The sequence below is a fragment of the Platalea leucorodia genome (genome assembly GCF_965183815.1).
Source record: "Platalea leucorodia genome assembly, contig: HAP1_HAP1_SCAFFOLD_77, whole genome shotgun sequence".
NCBI classification, from domain to species: domain Eukaryota; kingdom Metazoa; phylum Chordata; class Aves; order Pelecaniformes; family Threskiornithidae; genus Platalea; species Platalea leucorodia.
In genome coordinates this window covers 209389-236626 of record NW_028121441.1, presented here as the reverse complement: position 1 = coordinate 236626, position 27238 = coordinate 209389, and the positions used below count along the sequence as shown (strand labels likewise).

Genomic DNA, 27238 nt, shown 5'->3' with positions numbered 1-27238 from the left:
AAATATCTCCCTAATAAATTTGTTGGGTTAATTTGCAAGTAGTGTAAAAGAATGTGTAATCAATAGGGGCCCTGCCTGGAGGGGCATCTCTTCTAACAAGGGTACGTGCTGGGGACTTCCTTCAATTCCTAGGATATGTTTTTGTCCCACCGTGTTCATGTTTTGTGGTCATTTGTTTAGAGTCAAATGCATAGTGCCCGTATCTATGAGGCACAAATAATTCCCCCCCTGCCCCACCGTAAGGGTCAGTTGGAGCTCTGGTTGTGGGTTTATCGTATTTCAAATCATGTCGGCATTATTGATGGTTGCTGCCTAACAGGTTCCCAGTAGCTGTCAGTCTTGGCTACAATTATGTTCTTGTGCGGGTGCAGGGGAGTTGAATTTGGAAGTCACGGTTACACCGGGCATAGCTTGTGGTGTCAGAGGAAGACAGGGTTTAAAGGGGCAATCTTTTTTCCCGTGTCCTAATCACCCACAATAGCTGCAGCAATCAGCTTGGGGAGTTCCAGAGGAAAAAGGGCCTCGCGGTTTATGGCATCCTTGCCCTTGGCCCCTTCCTCTTGGGAAGAAGGGTCCTGGACCCCTAAGGGCTGCGGCTAGCAAGGAAACTTTTTCCTCCTGTTGTTTTTTTCCTCAGTTGTCCTTGTTTGTCATCCCTGCCATTAAAGACAAAAGCAGATACACTAACTATTTAACCTATTCCTTTCCCTTGCCATCCTGGAGCATGTCTAGAAACATATTTGCAAATGTCAGGAGCGGCTTGGTCAACAGAAAGTCAAACAATAATGATTGATTTTCAAGGTTGTCCCCTCCATACATTCTCATTTAATGAGCTAATCGAGCTTAGAAATCAGACGGGTGCTCTGTCGGCCCTTTCTGACATTCCCTCACTTGACTCCAATTTGTTGTTTTTCATCCTGCTGACTCCAGGGATTCTGCAAGCCCATCCCTACCTTGTCTCAGGGTATTCCTCACTGCTTCTGTACTATGATCCCATCCTGGGTCAGCCATCGGCCACGGTCTTCTCCCAGGGTCTTCTGCAGCCCATCATTGATGATGCTCCTGGATTCGTATACGCTCATCCAGGGCAAACACTGATTCCAATAATTGTTGGACGTCTGCCCAAGTGGGATCCTATGCTCTGAGGACCTGGAAAGAGCAGGGAGGTTTGCACTAGGAGAGGCTTGTGGGAGCTCCTCCTGGACCCAAGAAAGAAATCCCAGCCTTTCCACCAGCTCTGGGACAAACGCCTGCTCCCAGCAGCTCCACAGAGGCTCCAGCACAGGCAAGCGCCTCGTGTGCCAGGCGGATCTGCGGGCTGTGAGCCAGCAGTGCCCACAGCCTGCGCCCTGCCCGGAGGCGTGGGGCTGGCCACACAGGCCCCGAGGCTGCCGCTGAGGGGACTGCTGTGCTCTTTCCAGCGCTGCTTCGTTTGCGGCGAGACGGGCGCGGCCATCAACTGCCAGGAGAAGGGGTGCGACCGCAGCTTCCATCTCTCCTGCACCTCAGAGGGTGAATGTGTCACCCCATTCTGCGGGCTGTACAGGTAAGGGCTGCCAGCCCTCGTGCAGGAGCCTCCTCGTCTCCAAGTCCCCTCCTGCCAGCAAGTGAGGAACCCACAGGGACACTTCCCAGCAGCCTGCCACAGCCAGAGCCAGAGCACGGACAGGGTCTGCGGTGCCTTCACTGCTCCTCTGCCCTCCTCGCCATCGCCAGGGAAGGACTCAGCACTTGTCACTTCACCTCGCCCACCCCTTCCATCTTCCCCCCAGGTCCTTCTGCTGGGAGCACCACCCAGAGCAGGCAGTGCAGGCCAGTCCACAGCTGAACAGCACCTGCATCATCCGCCCGGACCTCGTGGAGGACAAAAAGTCCTACCGCACCATGGCATGCCCAGCATGCCAACACGCCTGGTTCCACCAGAGCTGCATCCAGAAACAGGCTGTCCACGCTGGCGTCTGCTTCTGCTGCTTGCGTTGCCAAAACAAAGATCAGTTTGTGAGGGAGATGCTCACCATGGGGATTCGAATCTCCAAGAGGCTGTTTTTTCTCTTCCCAACTCACAAGATGTCAGGCACGAGCGCGGTGCCAGGCCAGGGACTGCCCCGGCAGGCCTGGCCTTCTGCTGTTCCCTGACTCTTGTCCTCGGCTTCATGGAGGAGCTGGAGACGGGGTGGGGGCGGAAGAGCAGGGATGGCCTGGATCTGCCTGATGCTGGGGCAACAGGGGCTCAACACTTTCCCTTCCTTCTCCAGCAGACAACCATCACAGGAGAGCGACCAGGCCTTCGGACTGGTGTACCAGTGGCACATGGGCTGCAATGGCAGCAAGTGTCTTTGTCCGGGAGGCAGGGAGCAGGCAGAGGAAGAGGGGTAAGCTGCCAAAGCAGAAGTCTAGGGCCCTGTGTGAGATCTCTGTCTCTGCACGTGCTTGGGGAGGAAGGACTAAGAACAAGGGTTCTGGCAGGTGGTCCCTTGTTTGCATCACTGTGTCCTCCCAACTAGCAACCCGTTTGCTTTCCCTGGGTCCTGGCAACTGCTCCTGTGAAGTGCTGCAAGTTTTGGGGGGTGCTTCCTGGTCTGGGGGAGTGACCAGAGTGTTTAAGCCAGAGTGTTTAGGCCAGAATCCCTTCCAAGCCAAAAAAGCAGTGTTTTCCACTGAACTGCCTGAGGATTAGCCTGGGTTGATGAGTTTTGCTGCGCTCTGACTCGGCGGGTGTCACAGCTGCTCCTCACACCCCGTGTGTCAGTCCCTGGGTCAGCAGGCCACCGCGGCGCTCCCACGCCAGGGCAGCTCCCAGGAGAGCAGTCTCAGTCTCCCTCCCCTCCCCCTCTGGATGCCCCACCATCCTGAGGTGACATGTGGGGGCGTGGTGTGCTGGGGGAGGTGCCTGGGGGAGTGGGTGTGGTGGGGTGTGGCTGCTGTGGTGAGGTCACAGAGCCCCACTGTGCCGTGCCATGATGTGCAGTGCTGTGCAGCAGGCACTGGTCCAGCAGTGCCAGCAGTGCCAGCAGCAGCAGCAGCAGCAGCAGCAGCAGCACGGTGCAGGCGCGGCGGGCCGTGGCCCCTGCCTGCCTCCTCCTCCTCCTGGTGGTCCTGCGAGCCTGGGACGTCGGGGCTGCTCCGTGGCGAGTGCAGGGATTAGGTAGGCAGGCAGGTGAGGGCCAGCACCCAGGCCTGGATGTGTGGCGCAGCACCCACCACACCTCGGGGTGAGAGCAGGGCTGAGGTCATGGTGGGGCAGGGCTAGGAGAGCAGTAGGGCCGGGCTGGGCTGGGTGAGCCGTAGCCAGCTCCACGGGCAGCGGGAGGCAGACACCCTGCGGGGAGGTGCAGGGGGTTGTGGCCACTCCAGGGGCATTTTCCTAGTCTCTGCCAGGCATGCTGAGAAAGGAGAAGAGGAGGCTCTCCTGGCCCTGCAGTGCCATGCCCAGCTTTGGCCCCCTCGATCTGTCGGGGTCAGGTCTCCTTCTCGGTATGTGCAGAGCAGGCAGGTCAGGATGGTCAGGGCCGAGAGGAGATGAGTCATGGTCAGGCGAGCAGAGCCCCAGCTGAGTGGTGCGGGGTGCCCCATTTTCTGCAGAGAGCTCTCTGTGCCCACTGCTCCCACGTGCACCCAGCCACCCGCACCCGACGGTGCGCCCAGCACTGCCCCACACCCTCGCACCCGCCTGGCACCACAGCCATGGTGGGGCCTCAGCAGCCTCCTCTCTCCACAGGCGCCTCTCCGCAGCTTCAGGAGCCCGGCCCAACACAGCAGCTGCCCCTCACACCCACAAAGCCAGACCGCCCGCCCCAGCACCTCTGAGGGCTGGACCCGGCAGCAGCAGCCATCACCTGTGCCTGGAAAACCGGCCCGCCTGCCACAGAGCACCGCAGGGGGACAGGCTCGCCTGCCTGCACCCCGGCCTTCATGGCTGTCTCACTCAGCCAGCCGGCTGTCGCGGGAGCAGCCCAGCACCCTCCAGCCCCCAGAGGAACGGAAGCCACCCCCCTGCCCACCAAGCCCATTGCCCCAGCCCTCCTCCAAGGGCCTGAGGCAGCCCCACCAGGATATGGGTTTTGGGTGGGACAACAGACTCCCGACTGACAGCTTCAGGGGTCGACCATTATTTTCAGAATAATAGCAATAAATACAGATCAGTAGCACAATTGTTTGGGTCATAATGACAGCAAACCCAGGAATTGACCAATTCTGGGCCAAACTTCATATCGGGGCATGCAGGGATGTGGAAGCCCGCGGTGTCAGCAGGCGGGGAGCTGGGCATGGAAGCCACCAATGGCCTGGGGGAACCCAGCTTCCCTAGTGGGAGCGGCCTGCTAAATTGTGAGCCACAGAGGCACCAATGGGGCTCGTTAACAGGCCATCACCCCCATCTCTGCTCCCTGTGCCCGCTCTGTCCTGGGACAGAGATTTCTCCACAGCAAAGCTGGCAGGACTGAAAGCTGTTGCTGGTCCTCAACGATCCTTGGATCCTTGGAACCCCATTCACAGCCCCACAAACATGACGGCTCTGCGCTTGCCTAGCCCTCTATAGGTCCCAACACCCTCTTTCTCCCCCGCCCTCATTACAGCCAGAGCCCAGCTCGGCTTCACCAAGGGCAAGTCCTGCCTGACCAACCTAGTGGCCTTCTATGATGGAGTGACTACATCAGTGGACGAGGGAAGAGCTATGGATGTCATCTATCTGGACATCTCTAAGGCCTTTGACATGGTCCCCCACAATATCCTTCTCTCTAAATTGGAAGGATATGGATTTGATGGGCGGAAAATTCGGTGGACAGCAAACTGGCTGGATGGTCGCATCCAGAGGGTAGTGGTCAATGGTTCGATGTCCAGATGGAGATCAGTGACAAGCGGTGTCCCTCAGGGGTCTGTACTGGGGCCAGTGCTGTTCAATATCTTCATCAATGACACAGACATCGGGATCGAGAGCACCCTCAGCAAGTTTGCAGATGACACCAAGCTGAGTGGTGCAGTCGACACACCTGAGGGACAGGATGCCATCCAGAGGGACCTGGACAGGCTGGAGAGGTGGGCCTGTGGGAACCTCATGAGGTTCAACAAGGCCAAGTACAAGGTCCTGCACCTGGGTCGGGGCAATCCCTGGTATCAGTACAGGCTGGGGGATGAAGGGATTGAGTGCAGCCCTGCTGAGAAGGACGTGGGGGTACTGGTAGACAGAAAGCTGGACATGAGCTGGCAATGTGCTCTCAAAGCCCAGAAAGCCAACCGTACCCTGGGCTGCATCAAAAGCAGCGTGGCCAGCAGGGGGAGGGAGGGGATTCTGCCCCTCTGCTCTGCTTTGGTGAGACCCCACCTGGAGCACTGCCTCCACCTCTGGGGTCCTCAGTACAGAAAGGTCATAGACCTGTTGGAGAGGGTCCGGAGGAGGCCCCAAAAATGATCAGAGGGCTGGAACACCTCTGCTATGAGGAAAGGCTGAGAGAGCTGGGGTTGTTCAGTCAGGAGAAGAGAAGGCTCTTCAACAAGAAACCTTCTTGCAGCCTTTCAATACTTAAAAAAAGGCCTCCAAGAAAGATGGGGATAGTCTTTTTAGCAGGGCCTGTAGCGACAGGACAAGGGGTAATGCTTTTAAACTAAAAGAGGGGAGATTCAGACTAGATAGAAGGAAGAAATTTTTTACGATGAGAGTGGTGAAACACTGGAACGGGTTGACCAGAGTGGTGGTAGATGCCCCGTCCTTGGAAACATTCAAGGCCAGGCTGGATGGGGCTCTGAGCAACCTGATCTGGTTGAAGATGTCCCTGCCAATTGCAGGGGGGATGGACTAGATGACCTTTAAAGGTCCCTTCCATCCCAAAGCATTCTATCATTCTACGATACGTGTCTCTCTCAGCAGCTGATAATCAGAAGTAACCACATGTCATCACCAGCAAATCCACTAAGCGCATGGAAAAACAGCAGCATTGAATGCGCTGGACTCGTGGCCTCTCCTGGCTTCATGGGACATCAGCATTATGATAGCAGATCCATGAATGCTTCGGAAGGCTGCCACGTTCCTCTCTAAACTCATCCGCTGTTTGTTATGTGCCACAGGAATTCAAGCTACCACACTGTGCTTCCCAGTTGCCATTCACTTCCCAAACCATCCAGCAGTCCACCTCATGTGTCTGAAAGTAAAACAGTGCTCTGGTTTAGCCCTCTGTCTCTGAGGGAGTGAGGGTAATTCATTTTTAGGAGACACAGGCTGGGAATCAAAGGCTGGTGGTAAAAGTCTGGTTTAGGTTGTGAAGTCAGCAGGAGGTTTGCCTGCGTGTCAGTGAATCCAAGGTGTCACTGGTTTTGTTCTGATGATGATACACACTCCTGCCACGGCTTCAAAGAAATAAAAAAACACTGATAAGTGGTTCATGAGAACTGTAAATGGCTCAGATTCTTCACTGACATTCTATGTAATTTTTAAGGGTTAGGGATATGGTTATATCTTAACGGGACACTACCTATAAATAAGAGATCTGTTGTGGATCAGTTGCAAAAAGATTTCAGGCAATGACTTGAATATTTGCTTTGGAAATTGCCCAAAGGGCAGGCAGTCACCCGGAAGATTTTCAGTTTGACTGCTTCTGCTTTTGTGCTATTTATTAGATAGCTCAGTTACACAGTGTTATCCATCATGTTTCAATAGGCTGTGAGCTATTTGTATTCTGAAGTTATTTTTAAAAGAATTGATGAATTGTATGCACTGTCATAATTGAGGAATACTGACTTAGGAGAGGTCAAGGCTGCCTTGGAGATAAATGCAAATCAGGTGGATGGCGTTTGATAGCCACTTAACATTAAAGGTGCTCCTCAGGAAGATGCCATCTGCTGATTTAATGGTATCTAAAAGGAGGTGCTCATGGTTTTGTAGCAGTAGCGTATTGAAAAAGTAAAATGTCACGAGGTTGCCGGTTTGACAAAGAGATGGACAGGAGACTTTACAGGGCTGGTCTAAACTGTAGCTAATCTCTCTCCGCCTTCTCCAAGCAGGGCTGAGAGCGCTTCTGGGAGTTTCTGTTTTTCCTGCAGTCGCTTCTGTGAGGCAGTGGACTTTGGACCACATTTATTTCCCAAATAAAGTTTTAGCAAGGTTGTTCTCCTCAGGCTTTGACCTGCCTACAGGATACCTACAAAAGGTATGCCACTGTTTTAGAGAGAGAAAGGGGAGAAAAAGTGATTGCGCTACTTCTTCTTTGGTGGAAACACTTGGTTTATCTGTCCATCTTGCCTAGGTATACAGGGTGGGAGCCTAAGCTATGAGCCCAGCTCTCCCCTCTCCCATTTGGAGATGCATCTTCCCCTGCCCCATTGTAGGAAACCCAGGGATGGAGGCAGGGAGGGAGAGAGAGAGACCGACAGAGGCAGGCACGAAAGGGGAGGAGAAGGGATGGGAGGGTTAGAAGGAGAGGGGAGAGACCGCTCTGCAGCACTGGCAGGCATGTGCGTGGGGACAGACGGACACTGGGGGCCTTGTTTTCCCCATGGTCACTTCTTCCATCCCGTCTCCCAGTACCCTCCAGTTCCCTTAGTACCTGCGGAGGGTGGGGGCAAGGACAGGACTCAGCAGGGGGTCTCTGTCCTGCTCTACTGCTTTTGGCTGGGATAGAGTTCACCACAGATTTGACCAGAGTGTAGTAGAGGGAACTTATAATTGTGATAGCTGTTGAACAGTTGCTGGTTATGATATTGACTTCTCTCTCCCCAACATTAGTTTATCTGATCTGTGCCATGCTCCCTTTTTGTTGTACATGTTAAAGGCTGGCTTTGGCTTTTGCTGTTTGCTGTGCTCTGTAGCGCTTGGTGGTGCTTTATCTCACAGGTATATTATAAAAGTAGCGGCCTTGAGCTTAATCTGGTCTTTGAGCTCTGCACTGATGCCACTACTCTACTTTGGGAACCATCTCATGGGGACAATCAACAATTACACTTCTCACCTTTTCTCCTCCGAGAGCTTTTTGGTGGAGGAAACACAGAATGGCACCTTCACCACCTTTCCCTGCGTGGCAGATGTTTTCTCCCGCATTACAACTCTTCAGTATCTTGGACATCCTTGGGGAACCAAAATACTCCTGTTGGTACTTCTCAAGACTAGTTTTTCAGCTTTCTCTAAAGTTAACCACTATTTTGGAGCAACACCCAGGCCCTGAGGCAGTGTGGTTACAGGTTGCAAGGCATGTTGGAGAATATGGGCAGGTACCTAAACGGTTGTCACCTTTGACGGTCTGGGACTTCAACCCAAACAAGTGCAGGATCCTGATGAAGTGCCAGAATGTTTGAGAAAAGGGTGCCCTGGCCTTGGCTATGCCGAAGAGACACTGCTTGTCGCACTGTGCTGGGGCCTGGCCTCCGCCTACTGAGCACAATTTAGCTGGTTTGGGCCAGGGGTGCTGTGAGGGACTAAATTATTATTATTATTATTATTATTATTATTATTATTATTATTATTACTACTACTGCTACTACTATTCCTATTTTTATTTCAATTATTAAACTATTCTTATCTCAACCCACGAGATTTCTCACTTTCACCCTTCCAAGTCTCTGCCCCATCCCACTGGGGCGGGGGAAGTGAGCAAGCAGCTCTGTGGGGCTTAGTTGCTGCCTGGGGTTAAACCATGACACAGGTAAATGCTGCCTTGATGTCCTTCTTCCAAAGTCCCCTCAGAAATGTCCCGGGGGTGATCTGGAGCTGTGAGCAGCCCTCACCCATGCAGCAGCCTCTCGACAGCAGAAGGACCCTGCCCTGCCCTGCTGGGGGTCGCCCCTTCCACCCACAGCTTCTCCCCGCAGTGCCGTGGGGAGCTCCCCGGGCAGGACGAGTGCTGACCCTGGAGGGTGGCAGAGTCCATGCCCCAGCACACAGCCCCCTGGGGACATAGGGACCCTGCTTGGAAGGACAGCTCTGGGCACCCCTTCACACCCCTGCAGCCATCCCCAGGAGAAGGCAGCCATCGTGCCCTGTCCCTCTCACAGTGAAGCAGGGAATCCCTGCTCTGGAGCATGTCCTTCTCCTCTACGCTAGAGAAACTGTGAGAGTCCTCCGGAAAGATCCTACAGGCTGTGGGATGCCTGAGTTTCAGGAGAACCCTCCAGAATACTCATCCACGTTGTCCTGCAGCCAGAGACTTTCCACACAGAGGGCTGTGAAGATTTCTCCCCCAGTGAGCCCTCAGCATCCCCCCACTCAAGGCTGCCTTTAACCTTTCTCTGCCTCACACAGAGGCAGCGCACGTTCCTCCTCCACATGAAAATCCTCCCAGAAGGTCCCATAGGCGGTGGGATGTACCTGCTCTATGAGATCCCTCCAGGAACCACAGATGCTTTTCCCTGCAGCCAGAGACTTCCTGTGCAGAGGGTTGTGAAGGTTTCTCCCACAGTCAGCTCTCTGCATCCTCTCACCCCACACGAACTTTAATGTCTTTCTGCCTCACTCTTAACCTCTTAACCTTAACTTAACCTCTTAACTTAACCTCTCTCTGCCTCACTCCTCTCCCTTTGGTGCCTGCAGGCAGTGCCCTCAGCCCTGCTGTGCTTTGCAGAGGAGCTGCTCCTGGGCAGAGCTGTCTCTCTGCAGCGCTGCCCACTTGCCAGGAGCTCCCTCTGTCCCAGGAGCCCAGCCCAGCTCAGCAGCACAGGACCAGCCCAAGGCACCACTTTCTCTGTCCCCTCTGGGCTCCCTCCAGGTGTCTCTGGGGCTCAAGGGGAACCTGCTGTGAAACAGCCTGAAGGAATCATCGATGTTCCCTCCCTTAGCTGGGGAGAGACACTTACTCCTAGCAGTGGCATTTCTCCTCTCAGGAAAAAGATTTGACCATGAAAATCACGTTGTCTTTTCCCATCATTACACAAGACACCCAGAGAGGGACAGGGAATGATCTCCTTTACCCCTGCTGAGGGAAGGGATTCAGCTGAGTCAGTCGAGGCATCTCCTTCTGGGTTTGTAGTCCTTGGGCTAGAAGGGGACTAAACTTTATCCCATGCCTGCCACAACCCCACAGGTGGTGGGTTTCTTCTTGCCTCAGTTCATACATGTGCACAAAATAGGCTCCTGCATGTGAGTTCCTTGTCTCAGCTCCCATGCTCATTACTGGGGGTGGAGGCCAGGAGGGAGTTGTTCACACACAAACACCTGGTGACATTGGAGGTGCCAGAGGTGGTCGGGCAAATATGCCAGGAGGCCTGCATGGAGGAACAAGGACCTCCTGGCCAAACTCAGACATGAAAAGGAGCATGGAGAGGGTGGAAGCAGGGACAGGTAACCTGGGAGGAATACAGAGAGACTGTCCAAGCATGCAGAGAGGCAGTCTGGAAAACCAAAGCCCAAGTAGAACTGAATCTCATGAAGGATGTTAATGGCAAGAGGAAGGGTTTCTGTACTGACAGAGCTGACAAAAGCTATGACAAAAGCTCTGAAAACAGTGGGTGCATTGCTGAAGGAGGTGGGGGAGCTATTGACACAGCACATGGGAATGGCCGTGGCACTGAATGCCGCCTTCACCTCCTCCTTTACTGGCAAGACAGGCCTTCAGCAATCCCAGGTCCCAGAGACCAGTGGGGAAAGTCGGGAGCCAGGCAGTAGTACCCCTGGTGCAAGAGGATCAGATCAGGGAATACGTAAGCAAACTGGACATACGGAAGTCTCTGGGCCCTGATGGGATGCAGCCACAAGTGCTCAGGGAGCTGGCAGATGTCATTGTGAAGCCACTCTCAGTAATCTTTTACCAATCATCAAAACTGGGGGAAGTGGCCGAAGACTGGAGGAAATCAAATGTCAGTCCTGTCTTCAAGAAGAGCAAGAAGGAGGACCCAGGGAACTAGAGGCCACTCAGCCTCACCTCTCTCCCTGGCAAGGTGATAGAGCAGCGAATCCTGGAAACTGTATTTCCAGGCACATTGTACTGGTTTTGGCTGGGATGGGGATAATTTTCTTCATAGCAGCCCGTATGGTGCTATGTTTGGGATTTGTGACCAAAACAGTGTTGACAGCACCCCAATGTTGTAGCTAGTGCTGACCTGTGTTTGCACAGCATCAAGGCCTTCTCTGGTTCTCTCCCTTCCTCCCCAGCGACTAAACTCTATTTGTGGATGAGGGAAGAGCAGGGGACACCATTTAGCAAGGCAAAGCTTCACACTGTGTCTTGGTGTCCAGGTGCAGGTTTTGGTAGCGGGGGGGGCTGCAGGGGTGGTCTCTGTGAGAAGAGACCAGGGGCTGCCTCCATGCCAGACAGAGCTGCTTCCAGCTGGCTCCAAACAGACCCATTGCTGGCCAAAGCTGAGCCCATCAACGAGGACGGTGGAACCTCTGTGAAAGTGTATTTAAGGACACAACCGCCAAAGTGGGAGAGGAGTGAGGGAAACAATAGTGGGAGAAACAGCCCTGCAGGCACAGAGGTTGGTGAAGAAGGAGGTGCTTCAGGCACCAGAGCAGGTTCCCTGCAGCCCATGGCAGAGAGCACGGTGGAGAAGGAAAGCCCTGCAGTCTGTGGAGGACCCAGCACTGGAGACGTAGGATATTTCCTGCAAGAATGGTGGCTTGAGGAGAGCCCATGCTGGAGCAAGTTCGTCTCAAAGGACTGTAGCCCATAAGACGGACCCCATGGGAAAAGTGTGAGAAGGAAGGAGCAGCAGAGAGGACCTGTTCTGGACTGACCACAGCCTCCATTGCCCATCCCCCTGCACTGCTCAGGGCTAGAAGAGTTGGGAACAAAGGGGTGAAGTTGAGCTGGGGAAAACAGGGTGGTGGGAGGGAGGCCTTCCATGGGGAAGGAGATAAGGTCTCCATGCTTCTTCCACCCTCAGCCTTTGCAGCTGTGCATGCCTGGCCTGCCCACTTACCTTTGCCACTGTCACATTTGTAGAAGGACCCCACACATCTTGGCACAGCCAGTGCGAGCTGGCCTCCACCAAACGTGGAGCCCACGGGGCCTTGGAGGCAGGGAGGGGCCAGGTCCCCTCTGCCTGAGGCTGGGCACAGCTTTTCCCTGGGAACCTCCCTGAGGAGCCTCCTCCTGTGTGTCAGCCTGGGGCCTGGCACCGCTGCCATAGGGACAAGGGCTGGGGGGGCAAGGCAGGGCTGAAGTAGCTCAGCTGGGAGAGCGTTAGACTGAACATCTAAAGGTCCCTGCTTCATCCCCGGGCTTCAGCAATCATTTTCTCCCTTACATGTTTGCAAAGCCCATCTGCCTTCTTCCAGCCTGCCCCAGCCCTGCTTGCTCCTTCACCTCTTGCCAGAGCACCATCCCAGCTCTGTAGCTGTCGATCTGTGGCTTCGAAGGAGCCTTCCTCCAGCACCAACAGTCCCCAGCCCCTCCTGGGTCAGGACTCGCCCTTCAGAGCTCCTCTGGGGTGGTCTCCAGCTGTCCCTCCTTCCCTGCTCCACAGGGATCGAGATCTCTCCTCTGCGGGGTCTCTGCAAAGACCCTGTCTCTCTCCTCTTTGTCATTCTCAGTGGTGCACAGTCTGGTCCCATCCTCACACACCTCCTTCACCTGGACCCCATTTCCCAGACCAGAGGCCACCGTCCCCGCAGTCCCAGGGAGATGCACTCCCTGGAGCGGAGTCCTGAATGGCAGCATCCTCCCTCCAGAGCTCTGTCCCAGTAAGACCTCTGATGTGCCCAGGACAGCTGACAAAGCCCTGCTGAGGATCATTCAGCTGGTGCTCTACAGCACCTCCAGAGGACTTTGGCTTTTTTCGTGACTGAGAGCAAGTGAGAGGACGGGGAGAGGGAGAGACTGTCTGTCCAAGCAAGGTTACTGTCTGGCCAGCTTTGAGCATGAGCTTGAAATTGCTTGGATGCAGGGACAGTGCCTGCAGGACTCTCACTGCTCCCAAAGAGTCCTTCTAGGTTGTTGCTGAGCAAGAATAGGAGAGTCACTGATAAGGATGGGCCTTGGGGCCATGTGTGCAAAGCAGACTGGATGAGCAGCCCATCCCCTTAACTCCTCCACTCAACCCCTCCAGATGTTCACGGTGACTGAGGTCTGGTTTTCATTCCCCCAAACCCTCTCTGCCCGGCAGGGGCTCAGTGGGGAACAAGTCTATGGCACTGGGCGACACAACTGCCCCAGCTGCAGCACCACAAGGACACCACTCCTGCGTGTGGCCAAACCGTCGGCCTTTCAGTTAACAGCTGACCATGCTCACCCACCCTGCCACAGAGACCCTTAGCCCCAGGGAGACGGAAGCTTGCCCTTCCCCCCACCTCCAGGGATGCTGGGGGGCAGAGGGGTGCATGGGGAGTCCCAGTGCCTGGATGAGGGGCTGTGAGCTTTCTGCTCCTCTGTCCCCTCCACCGCATGCCCTGGGCTGCCATCAGAGCCTGGGGGCACCTCAGCCCAGGGAGGGCATTTCCCTCAGCCTGTTGCTCTGCTCCTGCTCTGGAGTTGGGGACAGATGTGACACAGAGGGCTGTAGCCCTGGGGGGCAGAGGAGGCTCAAGGGAAGGGCTTTGCTCCTCTCCATCAAAGCACCCCAGGGTGGGCCAGAGCGTGGGAGCAGCGCCTGCAGCAAGAGCCGCCTTCTGCCCCATTGCCCTGCAGAGACGTGCAGGGGCAGTGCTCTGTCGCACAGCCCTGTGCCAGGATCAGGCCCCAGTGCAGAGGCAGTCCGGACTTCCTCCATCTCAGGAGGGTTCAAATGCTATTTTCTGCACAGCTGAGTAGAGAGAGCCCATTTCATGGCATTTTGGGGCCTGAACCATCTGGCCTTGCAGGCTGGGTCTGTGCTCTGGAGCAATGCAGGATCATCCCTGTGCCCCAGATCTGGGCTTGCTCCTGCAGCTCCCGAGGACCTCCCCGAGGGTGTGACAGTGGGACCCCAACCCTCTGCACTGCTGCCCCACCCTGGGCAGAGCACGGCTGTGGGAAGTCCACGGGAGAGCAGCGTTTCCAGGGCGAGACCCCCAAGGGGACGGGTGACACAGACGGGCACTGCAAACACAGCCCCCATCCCATGGGAAACCCCCAGCAGGGCAGGCTCCAGCCCTGCATCTCCACAGGGAGAGATGGGCCCAGGGCTGGGGATGGAGGGGCTGGCTTGGGACCGGGGGCTGCCAGCAGGAAAGCTCTAGGGACCAGGGCAGAGGGGTGTGTGAGCCTGGGCTCCCCCTGGGCCACCCCCAGGGTCACCCCAGGGGTGGAGGAGCTCCCAGCAGGGAATGGGGCAACACTGCTGTGGGAGGGGAAAGAGCAACTGGGGAACCCCGAGGTGAAGAGATGGGCACTCCTGGGACCTTGGAGAGAGACATTTTGGCTGGAAACTGTGGCTGGCAGGACGGAAATGTCGCTGTCAGCAGGAATATCCCCAGGGACCATGGGCTCTTGCAGCCCCACAATCTGACCCCGAGACTGCTGTCCCTGAGACATGCCCCTTCCCCACCACCATGTCTTTGTGCTCCGCTCCTCCTGATCAGCCTCAGGGAGACACCCCGACATCACACCAGGCAAGCACCAGCTGTGGCTCAGACCCCTAAAGGCTTTTAATAAGAACAAATATGGAGGCACGATGCAAAAACAGGGGAATACAAAGAGAGGAATTGCCTGGCTGTTTCTGCTGCCTGTGGGAAAAGGGAGACGGTTCCCTGGTGCTCACGGCTCTCCCAGCTGCACAGACCTCTCCTCCCTCCTGGCTGCACCCAGCTGCATGGCAGGGACGGGCTCTCCTGGCGCGGGGCTCAGGGACTGTTGTGCACTGAGCTCCGGTGTCACAGCCTGTGTGTCCTCAGGGGGATGTGCCAGAGACACCTCTTCAGCATCGTCATAGCCTGTGCTCTCTGGGGACAGGAACCAGGCATCTCCCTCAGCTCCAGGGGCCCCAGCGCATCTCTGGGAGCACAGGTTTGCCCCTGCAAGCAGCAAGGCAGCCACTGCACGTTCGCCGCATGGGGTGATCCTCCTGCTCTGTACATCACCTTCCTCCCTTCTCCCCACCAGTCTGGAGATGTTCAGCTCCCTCTCCCTATCCCGGGCCCCCAAGGACAACTCCTGGCGCACGTTCCCCCACCCAGGACGTTGGGCTCTCAGTACAGCAAGGATTCATCTGGCACCAGGGATGGCAGCCCAGGATCCGGCAGCGCTCTCTTTCCCTCTCACCTCCAGGTGCATCCCTGGACCCTGCTGCCTCCTCTCGTGCCCTGGCCAATTCCCAGCCTCCCTGCCCAGGGGCACGATCCTCCCCAGGCTCAGAAACCTCCCTGGCATCATCATAGCCATCCGCTGGGTCACCTCCAGGCAGGACAGGGACGTCTGAAGGGAGAGGGGAGCTGGTGACAGGGAGAAGATACATTTGCAGAGCAGAGGATGGGAGGATGCTCAGGGACATGGGACTCAGACACCGGTGTTGGCAGCACCACAGGAGACACCCCTCCATGTCCTCCCCAGCTCCGACGGTGACACTGCTGTTCTTCACATGTCTGCAGGGAGGAGAGATCCACTCCTTCCCGCACCCTATTACCTGCTGCTGATCCCGGACCATCCTCCTCCTTGCTGTCCCCGGGGTAGGGCTCCAGCTTGGTCAGGGACCCCTCTGAAGAGGAGCCTGGAGAGAGGCGCAGCGGCTGTTAGGGGAGTGCACTCTGCTGACCAGGCCTGTGGTCAGTGCTGCTGGGGACGGGGGACCCCCAGAGGCAGGGCTGAGTGGGGAGAAGGGCTCAGGGCTCAGGACTCATCCTGCTCCCCTGGGACAAACCCTGTCTCAAAGGGGCTCCCAGAGCTGCCCCGGGACAGCCCCTTCCCTCCCCCCTCAGGTGTCCCATAGGGGTGCAGGGACAGGCAGAGAGGGGCTGTCCCCAGCTGGGAGGGGAGGAACTGGTGGGGAGGAAGCTCCTCTCTTGGGCCCAGGACCTGGCTGCTCTCCCCACAGCCCCCACAGCCCCAGCACTGCAGGGACCATGGGCCAGGGGACTGCAGGGGGTCAGCCATGGGTGGGGATGAGGGGGAAGACCCTGGCAGATGTGCCCCCCGGGAGGAACCCACACCCACCTGAGCCACTGAACCTCGCCTGCTTCTCCCACGCCGGGCTGTAACCGATCTCCTCATACACGGCCTCAGGGAAGGGCTCCCAAGCTCTCCCAGAGCCTGTGGACAGCAGCAGGGCTGGCCCAGGGACAGGCAGAGACAGGATGGGATCCCGCTCTGCTCCCCCAGCTTTGGGTCCCCTGGGCCAGCACACGGCTATCGCCACAGTACAGTTCCGCTCCTCTAGTCCGGCTCTGCCATTTCTGTCCTCAACCCATCCCTACCTCCCCCCATGTCCGGACCCTCTCTACCCCTTGCTGCTGGTGGCCCATGGTCAGGCAGTCAAGGAGGCGGTGCATGGGAATGAAAGCAGCACACACCCTTATCCCCCCAGCTCTGCCTGTGCCACTCACTCACACCTCACAGCACCCCTGGCCTTGCCAGGAGGCATCTTTCCCCACAACCCACCTCCGTGCCCAGACCTGGCGCTTTGCACTTGCCTGGCCAGGAGGGCCAGGACAAGGCAGAGAAGGGCCCCCAGGATGATGCAGATGATGACGGGCAATGAGACTCTCCCGCTGGTGGTCGGACGGCCCCGGGTGGGATCTGCATGGCAGGAGCACAAAAAGGGCAGCACCAGGCCTGGGAGAGGTGGGGGGCTGGGACACCCCAGTCCTGACCCCCATTACACCAGGGGTAGACAACCCCAGGAGTGAGTCATGAGGAAGCTCCCACCCTGATGGGGAAATGACAGCCCTTCCCAACCCCCCCGCCCCACTGCTATCCCAGTGCCTCCTCCTGGGAGTTTCACATCCCAGCAAGGAGCCCCTTCCCTCCCGCCATGGGTCACAGCTGGCCCTGAGAAGACCCGGCGCTGGCGGGGACCCGCTCAGGGGGTTGGTGCTGCTGTCCTGGGTGCAGCTGCAGAAGAGGAGAAGGAGAGCTGGGCTGAGAGGGTGGGTGTGCAGGTACCAGGGAGCCTCGTCTCTCACACGCGCTGTGTGTGTGTGTGTGTGTGCGTGCGCGTTCATATATCCCTGACACATCCCACCCAAATTGCCCCTCCTGCAAAACTGGTCATGGTGGCCAGGACAGAGCCCAGGGCCCTGCTCTGGGTATTGGGCAGGATGGCGCAGGCAGCCCAGGACATGCCCCTGTAAAAGCCCCTGTAGGCCCTGTCTCTGCGCTTGACTGTGCCCAGCAGGGAGCAGGAGCTGGGGGGATGCTGGTGCCCGCGGAGCTCCAAATTACCATTGCAGGTGATGTGGGTCTCGTCTCGCAGGTCATCACACGACTGTGGGTCCCAGGGAGCAGAAGGACACTGCCAGAAGGAGCTGTTTCTCTCCCCACACTCCACGCGATCCAGCCAGGTGAGACCAGACACCCTACCATAGGGCAGGCGTGTTTCCAGCGTCCCTTCATCCCCACAGCCCAGCTCCTTGCATGCCAGCGACACCGTTTTGGGAGTCATTGAGTTGGAGCAAACGGTCCCCCATGTGCCATTGTAGAACACCTGCAGGCGCCCAGAGCAGTTGGTGCTGTTGTGCAGCCTCAGGGCCATGAAATCTGGGAGGAAAGAGCCCAGAGGGGAACAGGCTGGTCTGGGGCTATGGGAGCAGAGGAGCCTCTTCACCCCCCAGGCCCTCAGCCAGGCAGAGGCACGGCCAGCAAGTCACCCTTTTGCCAGGGGCAGAGAGAAGTCCCTGACGGACAGACACCCATGCCCTCCCCGCTAACCCTTGGGGACAGCTCAGCTTACAAGGGGCCCCCAGTGGGACCGAGGGGGTTTGTGCATGGGTGTCCCCAGGACAGGCTCAGGCAGGGGCTCAGAGGCAGCCAGGGACAGCCTCGGCTGTTGTCGGCTCTCCCCTTGTCCTGGTCTCCCCAGGCACTGGGCTCCCACCACAGCTCCCAGCACAGACCTGAGCAGACGACTCCTGCGTCCTCATTGTGCTCGCAGTCGTGCTGCCCCCAGGACCCTGCCGGGCAGTCCCAGAGAGCAGCTTCGGCCCCGGAGCAGTTCACGCTGTCCAGCCAAATCTGACCAGAGCCTTCCCCGAACCGGGCGGAGCCAACTGCCTCCACCGCCCCTCCGCAGCCCAGCTGGTGGCAAACGACGGCAGCATCAGACAGGTCCCATTGGTCATCGCAGACAGTCCCCCAGCTGCCCTGGTGGTAGATCTCCACTCTGCCAGCACAGCGCCCGGGCCCGTTCACCAGCCGGACCTGCCGGCTCCCTGCAGCAGGAAGAAACCCCAGCTGCCATCAGGGGCCGGCTGCCCACCCAGCCCCGAGCCTGGGGGGCCTGTGCAGTGCCACTCACCCCAGCAAACGACCCCCACGTCCTCTGCAATCCCTGCTGCCAGCGCGCTCACGGGCAGGGAGGTGTTGCAGAGGGTCAGGTTGGCCTCGTGCCCTGCGCACCGGACCCCTCGCAGCCCCACGGGACCCGTCCCTCTCTGAGGCTTCGGGGGGTTGTAGGCTCTCTCTGCCTCTCCGCACCGCAGCTGCCGGCACACCACGCTGGCCTCCTGCATGTCCCACTGCTCATCCAGGACTCGGCCCCACGTCCCGCGCTGCAAGATCTCCACTCGCCCGTCGCACCGGCTCCCTCCACCCACCAGCCGCAGGGCTGTGGAGCTGCCTGGGCCTGGGGAGAGCAGCCATGCCCCAGCCCTCAGCAGCACCAGGCAGCCCACAAACCTGCAGCACCTCTCCAGGCTCTCCAACCCTCACAACACCCTGCAGCTCACCCGCCCGCCCCCAGCCCTCTGCGGTCAGCTTCAGGAGCAGCTTTCCACAGGCTTGCTTCCCCAGTCCCTGAGCCTTCCTGAGCAAGACCCTCTCTTTGCTCTTGGTGGGGCAGAGCCACCCAACACGTCCCTGCTGAGGCAGATGGGGCAGCTCCCGCAGGAGGGAGCAGCAGCCGGCGGTGGCCTGGGGACAGGCAGCCCCAGGACAAGCCTTGCCCCACCTCAGCGCTGCCATTGGCACTGCTGAGCCATGGGGCAGAGCACACACACCTCTGCCTCTCTGCATCCCTGGGGATCTGGGCCTGGGAGCCTGTGTCCCTGGCAGGGAGCAGAGCAAGGGGGGCCTTTCCGATCAAACAGGACAAGTTTGGGCCTGATCCCCAGGGTGGGGCAGAGATTCCTGGTGAATCTAGGGTTTCTTTTCTTTCAGCAGAAATTCACCCTGCTGCTGCCATGGGGTCCTCTGCTTTGGGTGGCCATGCAACACCCAAGGGACAAATGGAGTTAACACAGCGTTGTCCCAGCACTCACCTGAGCAAATGACAGCAGCATCGTTCTCATGGGAGCATGGTGAAGCCCCCAGGGCTGTCACTGGGCACTGTCCCAGGTGGGCTTCAGTCCCGTCACAGTGGAATGAGTCTCTCCAGAGAGGTCCGGTGCCTCTCCCAAAATGCCCTCCTCTGGGAATGGACTCAGCAAACCCGCAGTCGAGGTGACGACAGAGAACGTGGGCGTCCGAGAGATCCCAGCGGGAGGCACAGAGGGTGCCCCAGGTCCCCAGCACCTGCACCTCCACCCTCCCCTCACACGCCGTGCTGCCGTTCACCAGCCTGAACCCTGTGTCATCGGGAACAGAGAAAAATGAGAGAGGGTAGACTTGTGCTTTTGCTTCCACTGGAGATGGAGGAGCAGCCAAATGGAGGAGAGCCTGCCTTTCTCCTCCTTCTGCATGATTTTAAGGCTGGAGGCAACCACATCACCCCTCCAGCCCTCACACCCAGCACAGCATGGCACTGTCCCTGTCCTGCTCCCCTTGGCCCCAGCACACCCCCAGATATGGAACACCCCACCCTCAGTCCTTACGTGTACAGGTGACACCAGCGGCGTTCGTGTGGGTGCAGGGCTGGTCTCTGCGGAATCCCCTGGGGCAGAACATGAGGAAGGATTCATTCCCCACACACTGCAGCTCTCTGTCCCACGTGGCACCAACACCTTCTCCAAAGTGAGCTGCCCTGGGCACAGACAGGGCTGCGCCACACTGCAACTCCCCGCAGACCACGTCGGCAGCTTTGGGACCAAAGTCTGAGTCACAGACAGGTTTCTACTGGTCCTCATCACGGATCTCCACGCGTCCTGAGCAAGGGCTCTCCCCTCCGACCAGCCGGACAAATCCTGGAGCAATCAAAGTCCCCGGAGAGTTGCCAGAGCCCTCTGGCTGTTACATGCCCACGTCCCACCTGGTCTGCAAGGTGGCCACAGGCACAGAGCCCCACAACCCTCCCAGCAGCTCCCAGGGGCTGCTGATGGCACAAAGACACCAGGGACACCCTGCCGCTCCTCAGCCATCAGCACAGCACTTGTGGCCTTGCTTCTCTCCCAAACCCCCAGCCGTAGGCACTGCTCGGACAAACTGCTGCCATTTTGGAGACCCTGGGCTTCCTGGCAGCACTGCGAGCACTTGGGGCCCAGGGAGACTGGCCAAGGCACTGTTGGCTGCTGCAGCCTGATCTGCCCACTGAGCTCAGGGCCTGGCTGAGGAACCCTTGGAATTCCCAGTAACGCACCCTTCTCTCAGGGTGGTCTCAGGCTGCTGGGGCACTGCTGTTAGATGGGCTATTTCACGGGGTACAGCTATGGCACAGCTCTATGTACAGTCAGTGTCTGTGCCAGCCCCCCACTCTGGCACCTGCCCAGGGAGGGGGTCCTCAGCCAGGGCCAGAGTGCACTGCCAGGCACACACATCCCCATCAACGGCCAGGCAGAGGGCAGGAGAGCGGGCAGAGGGGCAGCCCTGGGCTGACACAAGCTCCCGGTGCAAGGACAGGCACCGAGGACAGTGCAAGTGCTGGCAAAGCCCCTGGGGCACAGGGCAGCCGGGGCTGGGGCAGGCAGGAGAGGCTGGGCAGGGGGTCAGCACTGACAGCACGGGGCCATGTCCACGTGGGCTGGCTCTCATGGGGTGACCCTGGGAGAGGAATGGGATGCTCTGCGCCCCACCCTGCTCCTCTGCTCAAGGCCAGCGCTTTCCCCCTCTGAGCAGCCCCTTTGCTTAGGCCGAGGGACTCATGCCTGCCAGGAGGCACAACCCAGAAGTCCCTGGCCACTCTGTGCCCTTCCCCGGGGCTGTGTGTGACCACATGAGCCACTCTCGGTGCCTCTGGCATGGGGGGACCTGGCCGCTGGCAATGCCAGACAGGTCCTGCCTGAATGGGAGGAGAAAGATGGGCACCAACAGACACAAAGGGGCAGGGAGGGGGTTTCACCTGAGCCCCAGGCACCAATGGAGGGTGGGCTGAGCCATGTAAGGGACCAGGAAGGGTGCGCGCACCCAGGGTGGGCTCTCACAGGGCTTTCCTCAGGGACTGGCAAAACCAACAACGTATGTCCCAGCTCAGCAGTGCAACTGGCCACACTGGGCCCTGCTGTGGCATCCACTCATTTCTTCCTGAGGGCACAGCCAGTTCCCTCCCCGCATCCTGGTCTCAAAGGTGGGGAAAGGGCTGACCCCTTACCTGAACACGTCACTCCAGCATCCCAGCTGTGATCACAGTAATGGTTACCCCATCCACTGTGTCTGCAGTCAGACAGGGCAGACTCGGTGCCACGACAGCCAACATAAGACATCCAAATGGGGCCAGATCCTGGCCCAAAGTGTGCGTACTTAGGAGCTTCAACAGCAGACCCACAGCCCAGCTGCTTACAAACCACTGCAGCATCGGCCATGTCCCAGGAGAAATGACACACGGTCCCCCACTGGCCCTGGTGTTTCACCTCCACTCTCCCAGCACAGCGCCCGCCGCCAGCCTCCAGCCTCACCTCCGCAGCCCCTTCAAACACCAAAACACGGGACCGGTCAGGAGAGGGCCGAGTCCCAGGCTGCAGGTCTGGGAGTCGAGTCACAGCACCAGGCTGGGAGCCCTCTCCTCTCTGAGCTGTCCCTGGGGAAGTGTGGGGGTCCCTCCTCTCCCCACGGGCTGGGCAGGCTGGGGGGGCCAACCCCAGCCCTGCTGGGCCATTCACTGCCCCACAGCCCTTGGCACCTCCTCCCATTCCAACAGCCCCCTGCCCATGCCCACCCACACACCGTGCCCCCAGGCCCTGCACAGGGCACCATCTCCCCAGCCAAGCACACCCTGGAAAGCCCCATGCCCCCAGGCCCGCAGCTTCCCCTGCCCACCACCTGCCCTGCCACCACCCAAACCCACACCACCCCCAGGGCTTCCCATGTCCTCAGGGAGCACCGAGATGATCCCAAGGATCCCCCGAACCCATATCGTCTCCTTGCCCAGGCATCAGGCCAACTCTTGTGCTTGACCGAGGCCCCCAGGAAGGAAACTTCTCTGCCACCTGTGGGTGCAGACAGCCCGGGCCCCTTCTCTCTGTGGGGCACAAACTGCCTTCCTGGGGTCGGGGTTCCCCTGCACCCTGGGGCAGGGAGCAGCACACAAACCCTCCGGGGCACCCTGGAGATTGGCTGTGCCCTGGGGGTCGCTGAGTGCTGCCATCACCACCTGGGCCACTGCCAGCCTCAGGGGCACAGAACTGGGGAACAAGGGGTCCCAAAAGGGTCACCCAGGATGGGGGAGTCCATAAATGCAGGCAGGCACAGGCTGCCTTAAACACAGAGAGGCACAGGAAAAGGCACAAGGTCCATGGACCTTCTGACCCTTGTCTCAGTGGAGCCTGGAAAGAAACCCCATTCCCAAAGGGATCCCGATGACCCCACTGGTACCCGCTGGCCCTGGGCTGTGAGACAAGGGAACCGGCACTTACCCCTGCACAGCTGCACCCAAAGCAGCAGCCACAGCAGCCGCGGGGACACGAGTGCCTCCATCCCCATCCTGAGCCTCCTGCCCTGCTGGCACAGCCCTGCTGCGCCCCACTCCCTGCCACGGCTCCTGGGGACTCACGGGGACAACGACGATGGGAGGGTAATATATCTCTGCAGATGCCGACACAGCTGCAGGAGGAGCCAATCAAAGCAGCAGCAGCACCTTTTGAGACGTTGTCGGGAGCTATCTCCCCTCCGACACAGCCCAGCCCTCCAATGAACTTCGCGAGCGCCATTCATGACCATATATGAGGGACATATGTGTCCTGCTGCGGGTGTCATGGTTGCTACGTAAGGGAATCATCATGGGAGAAGCTGAGTGTGGAGGGGAAATGAGTCCGTCACCCCTTGCACCCTGCTGTGGGGACTGGGAGCACTGAGCATCTTCTACGGTGGGCTCATCCAAGAGGCCAAGGTGTGAGTGTCCAGCCACCACTGAGCTGTGGAACCACGGAGCTGGGACTGCACCAGGGTCTGTGTCAGGATGGGAAGGAAACAGCCCCTGCCCCTGCTACGGACCCTGCTGTGCTGGGAGCAGCAGCTGGGCAAGGGCCTTGGGCAGGGGAAGAGCTCCATCCCAGGAGGGCTGGCTCGCCCGTCCCTCCCTGCACAGCCCCACCCTGGGTCCCTCGTAGGAGCCCGAGCTGGGCCATGGCCTTGCCCTGGCAGCAGACCTGCAGCCCAGAGGCTCCGTCAGGCCCCTGACTCTCAGCCTGTCCCCGAGGGGCCGTTCTTCCCCACAGGCGCATCGGGAGCTGGAGCCTGCAGGTGCACAAACCACAGCCCCCATGGCCTCGCAGCGCTCGCCGCGCTCCCTGCGCAGCGCAGCGCCCGGGCAGGAAGTCTGTGGTTTCCTCCTGGCACCGTGCCCAGGCACATCCCTGCGGTGCCCCCGAGCCACCCCCACCCCGACTGCTCCAGCCAGGGCTGCAGGGGCTGCTCCTTCGGCCTCGCAGACACGGGGCCGGGCAGCTCCCGGCCCCCGGCATGCCCCGCTGATGCACACGGCCGCTGTGCACCGAGCCCCACGGCCACGCGGTGCCATCGGTGACGGGACCTCAGACCCTTCTCCTGCCACAGCTGTGTGCTTCTGAGTTACAGTGACGGTGACCTCACACCCTCCTACAGCCACCACTGGGTGCTCAGCAGTTGTAGTGACGGTGACCTCACACCCTCCTACAGCCACTACTGGGTGCTCAGCAGTTAGAGTGACGGTGACCTCACACCCTCCTACAGCCACCACTGGGTGCTCAGCAGTTATAGTGACGGTGACCTCACACCCTCCTACAGCCACCACTGGGTGCTCAGCAGTTAGAGTGACGGTGACCTCACACCCTCCTGCTGCCATCGCTGTCTGCTCAAGAGTTACACAGTCACACGGGGGTGGGTGCTGTGCACAGGCCTCTGCTGTTGATTGGTCTTCCAAAAAGCCATGTTTGGGTGGGGACTAAACATTATTTTGACGACATCAGAAGCACCCACACAAGCCCTATGCCTGCTCTTGGCCTATAAGCTGATCCAGTACCGGGGAAATCACAAGCTCGTACACAAGCCATGTGCATGCTCCTGGCCTATCCGTCACTCAGCCACAGGTGATGTCATAACATCTAAACCTGCCATGTGCCTGCTTCTGGCCTATCAGGTATTTGGACACCAATGACCCAACAGCCAACCTATCGGCTACTCAGGCACCAGTGACACCACAGCAACCTACACCAGCCATGGCCCTGCTCCTGGCCTATCAGCTACCAGGGCAGCAGTGACTTCACAAGCACTTACACAACCCATGGGCCTCTTCCTGGCCCATCAGCTCATCAGTCACAAATGACCTTGCAAACACCTACACAAGACAGGTGCTTACTCCTGGCCTACCAGCTTCTCAGGCACCTCTGACCTCAAAATGTCCAGCACAAGACATGCTTCTCCTGGCCTACCAGCTACTCAGGCACCACTGACATCACAAAGACATTCACAAGCCATGTGCCAGCTCCTGGCCTATCATCTGCTCAGGCATGAGTGACCTCACAAGCACTTACACAATCCATAGGCCTGCTCCTGGCCTACTAGCTCCTCAGGCAGGAGTGACCTCAGAAGCACAGACACAAGCCATGGGCCTGCTCCTGGCCTAGCAGCTACTCAGGCAGCAGAGCCCTCACAACAAGCTGCACATGCCATGAGTCAGCCCCTGGCCTGTTGTCTGAGAGTGGCCTCACAAGTACGTATCTGCCCATTTCCATGTACTTGCCATTGGGCTACTCAGGCTCCGGTGACCTCACAAGCACATACCAACATATTTCCTATGTACTCGTGCGGTGATATATTGTATATATATGGTGATATATATTATATATATATATATATATTATTAAATATATTATAATATAGCTTAATATAATATAATAATTATATTTTAATAATTATAATACTTATAATCATATTAAATATATTGTTATAATAATTTATTTTATTATAATACTTTTGATAACAAATGTCATAATTATACCAATAATTCTAATACAATACAATACCATACAATATAATATAATAATTGGTGTAATATTATACTATAATATAATATAATTTAAATATATAATAAATTTTATTATATATTACAATATCATTATATATTATATATATTGTGGTATATATAATATTGTGTATTATTATATATTATAGATATTATATATTTTTATATATATATATATATATATGTGATGATATATATTCAATATCGCATGGCAAAGGAGTCTTTTATTCCTTGGAGGTGGCCGTAGCCCTTGGGCACGTTCCAGCTTGTCCAAACCCCACCACCTTTCGGGCACTCCTCTGCCCTCCTGAAGCCCCCCCACCCCAGACCTGTCAGGGCTTGTTCTGCAGCCTGGGAAAGTGGGGGACCCCAACGTGGCCTCTTCCTTTTGTTTCTCTTCACATTTAAACTTTAAGTGCTCACTCCAGTAGCTCTTATTAAAAACAGATTTTATCTGTTTTATACCTATGTTTTTAAGGCTATATATATTTACTTGCTATAGCTTTATAAATGTTTACATATACATAAAAACTTCTATACTTAAATACATATACAAAAGTATATATTTAAAAATACTGTACTTATTAAATAAAAGTAAAATAGATATATGTACTTGTACACTTTTAAATACATATATATTAAATAAATGTAGATATTTTTATATTTGAGCACTTCCTGGACCAAATGAGGTGGGCGGCCAATTGGAGGGCTCCCTGAGAACATGTGGATATGAAGGTGTTCTGAAATGGCTGTCAGCCAATCACAGTGCAGGATGAAAAGACGTGGGGAATGAGGCTGTTGGAAGTGGCGGCCTCCTTGTAGGAAATGACAGGGGGCTTCCTTTGGGGCGTGCCCCTCAGGACGGCAGGAGTGGTGGCCGGTCCTGCCAGCCAATCCCAGCGGAGCACATGGCCGGTAGAGGAGAGCGACTTCCGGGGCACAGGGCCCCTGCGGGTGCTGGGAGGGGGCGGGGCTTCCAGCGGAAGCGGGTGGGCGGGGCCCCTGTCCCGTCGTGTCTCCCGCAGCAGCAGCGGTGCCCGTGCTCTGGCGTGTTCCAGGGCAGGGATCCCAGCAGGCACCGGGAAGACCCGTGGGGAGGTGAAAATGCTTCTTGGGAGCCGTGGGCAGAGAAGGGCTCACGGTGGGGTCAGAGCTCCCGGCTTTGTGCCGGACGTAAGACCTTTCCCCGCCTCCCAGGGCTTCAAGGCTGCGCCACCTTCCTCAGCAAAATAATTACAGAAACACCTCCAACAACAAAAAATCCCCCCTTAAACTCCAAAACACCCTAGGAAAAGAGGATGAGGGGAGAGAGGCAAGGGTTAAAGGAATAAAACCCTCAAAGTTCCTGCATCTGGTCAATGTGACGGATACACTTGACTCCGAGCCGCACTTTGGTTCAGGCTGACGCAGGAGCAACAGCCCTCACGTCCTTGGGGTGAATGTGTGAGCTGGAAAGCCCCTGGCTGACGTACAAGGGAGTGAAGGTGTCTTGAACAAGATTCCAAAAGGTGGTTTTGAAAGCCAAAAATACAAGTTGCCAGAGCTAAAATGAAGATATCTTGTCTATGCTATTGACTGGCAGCCAACTACTTCACCCTGTAAATATTACCATCAGGATGGGCCCAATGAGAGCTCTCCCTGCATGGCAGCTGGACGGCAGGCCAGGTGACTCTCCCCTCGAGCAGGGATGCCTCTCAGGGTTTGAGATCCCTTTCCTGAGACTGAGAGATCCTTCCTTAGCCAGTATGGAGAGATTCATAGAATCATGGAATTGTTAAGGTTGGAAAAGACCGATAAGATCATCGAGTCCAACTGTTAACCTATCCCTGCCAAGTCCACCACTAAACCATGTCCTCAAGCACCACATATACCCAGCTTTTAAATCCCTCCAGGGATGGAGACTCAACCACTTCCCTGGGCAGCCTGTTCCAATGCCTGACTACCCTTT

The 27238-nt window shown here is 57.3% G+C and overlaps 2 protein-coding genes across 2 annotated transcripts in view; one reads left to right on the top strand and one right to left on the bottom strand.

The window, feature by feature from the left end:
* LOC309603413 (scavenger receptor cysteine-rich domain-containing protein SCART1-like) overlaps nucleotides 1-20047 on the bottom strand; it is a gene marked incomplete at both ends in the record, with an annotated part of 40660 nt that extends 20613 nt beyond the window's left edge. The window contains 4 exons of the mRNA XM_082338269.1: nucleotides 17882-18196; nucleotides 18283-18599; nucleotides 19240-19549; nucleotides 20038-20047. Of these exons, the coding sequence (XP_082194395.1) occupies nucleotides 17882-18196; nucleotides 18283-18599; nucleotides 19240-19549; nucleotides 20038-20047 (952 nt within the window). The remainder of the gene's footprint in view (nucleotides 1-17881; nucleotides 18197-18282; nucleotides 18600-19239; nucleotides 19550-20037) is intronic.
* The window catches only part of LOC309603411 (olfactory receptor 14J1-like), a gene marked incomplete at both ends in the record, with an annotated part of 96024 nt that overhangs the window by 54186 nt on the left and 14600 nt on the right, over nucleotides 1-27238 (top strand). The window lies entirely within an intron of this gene.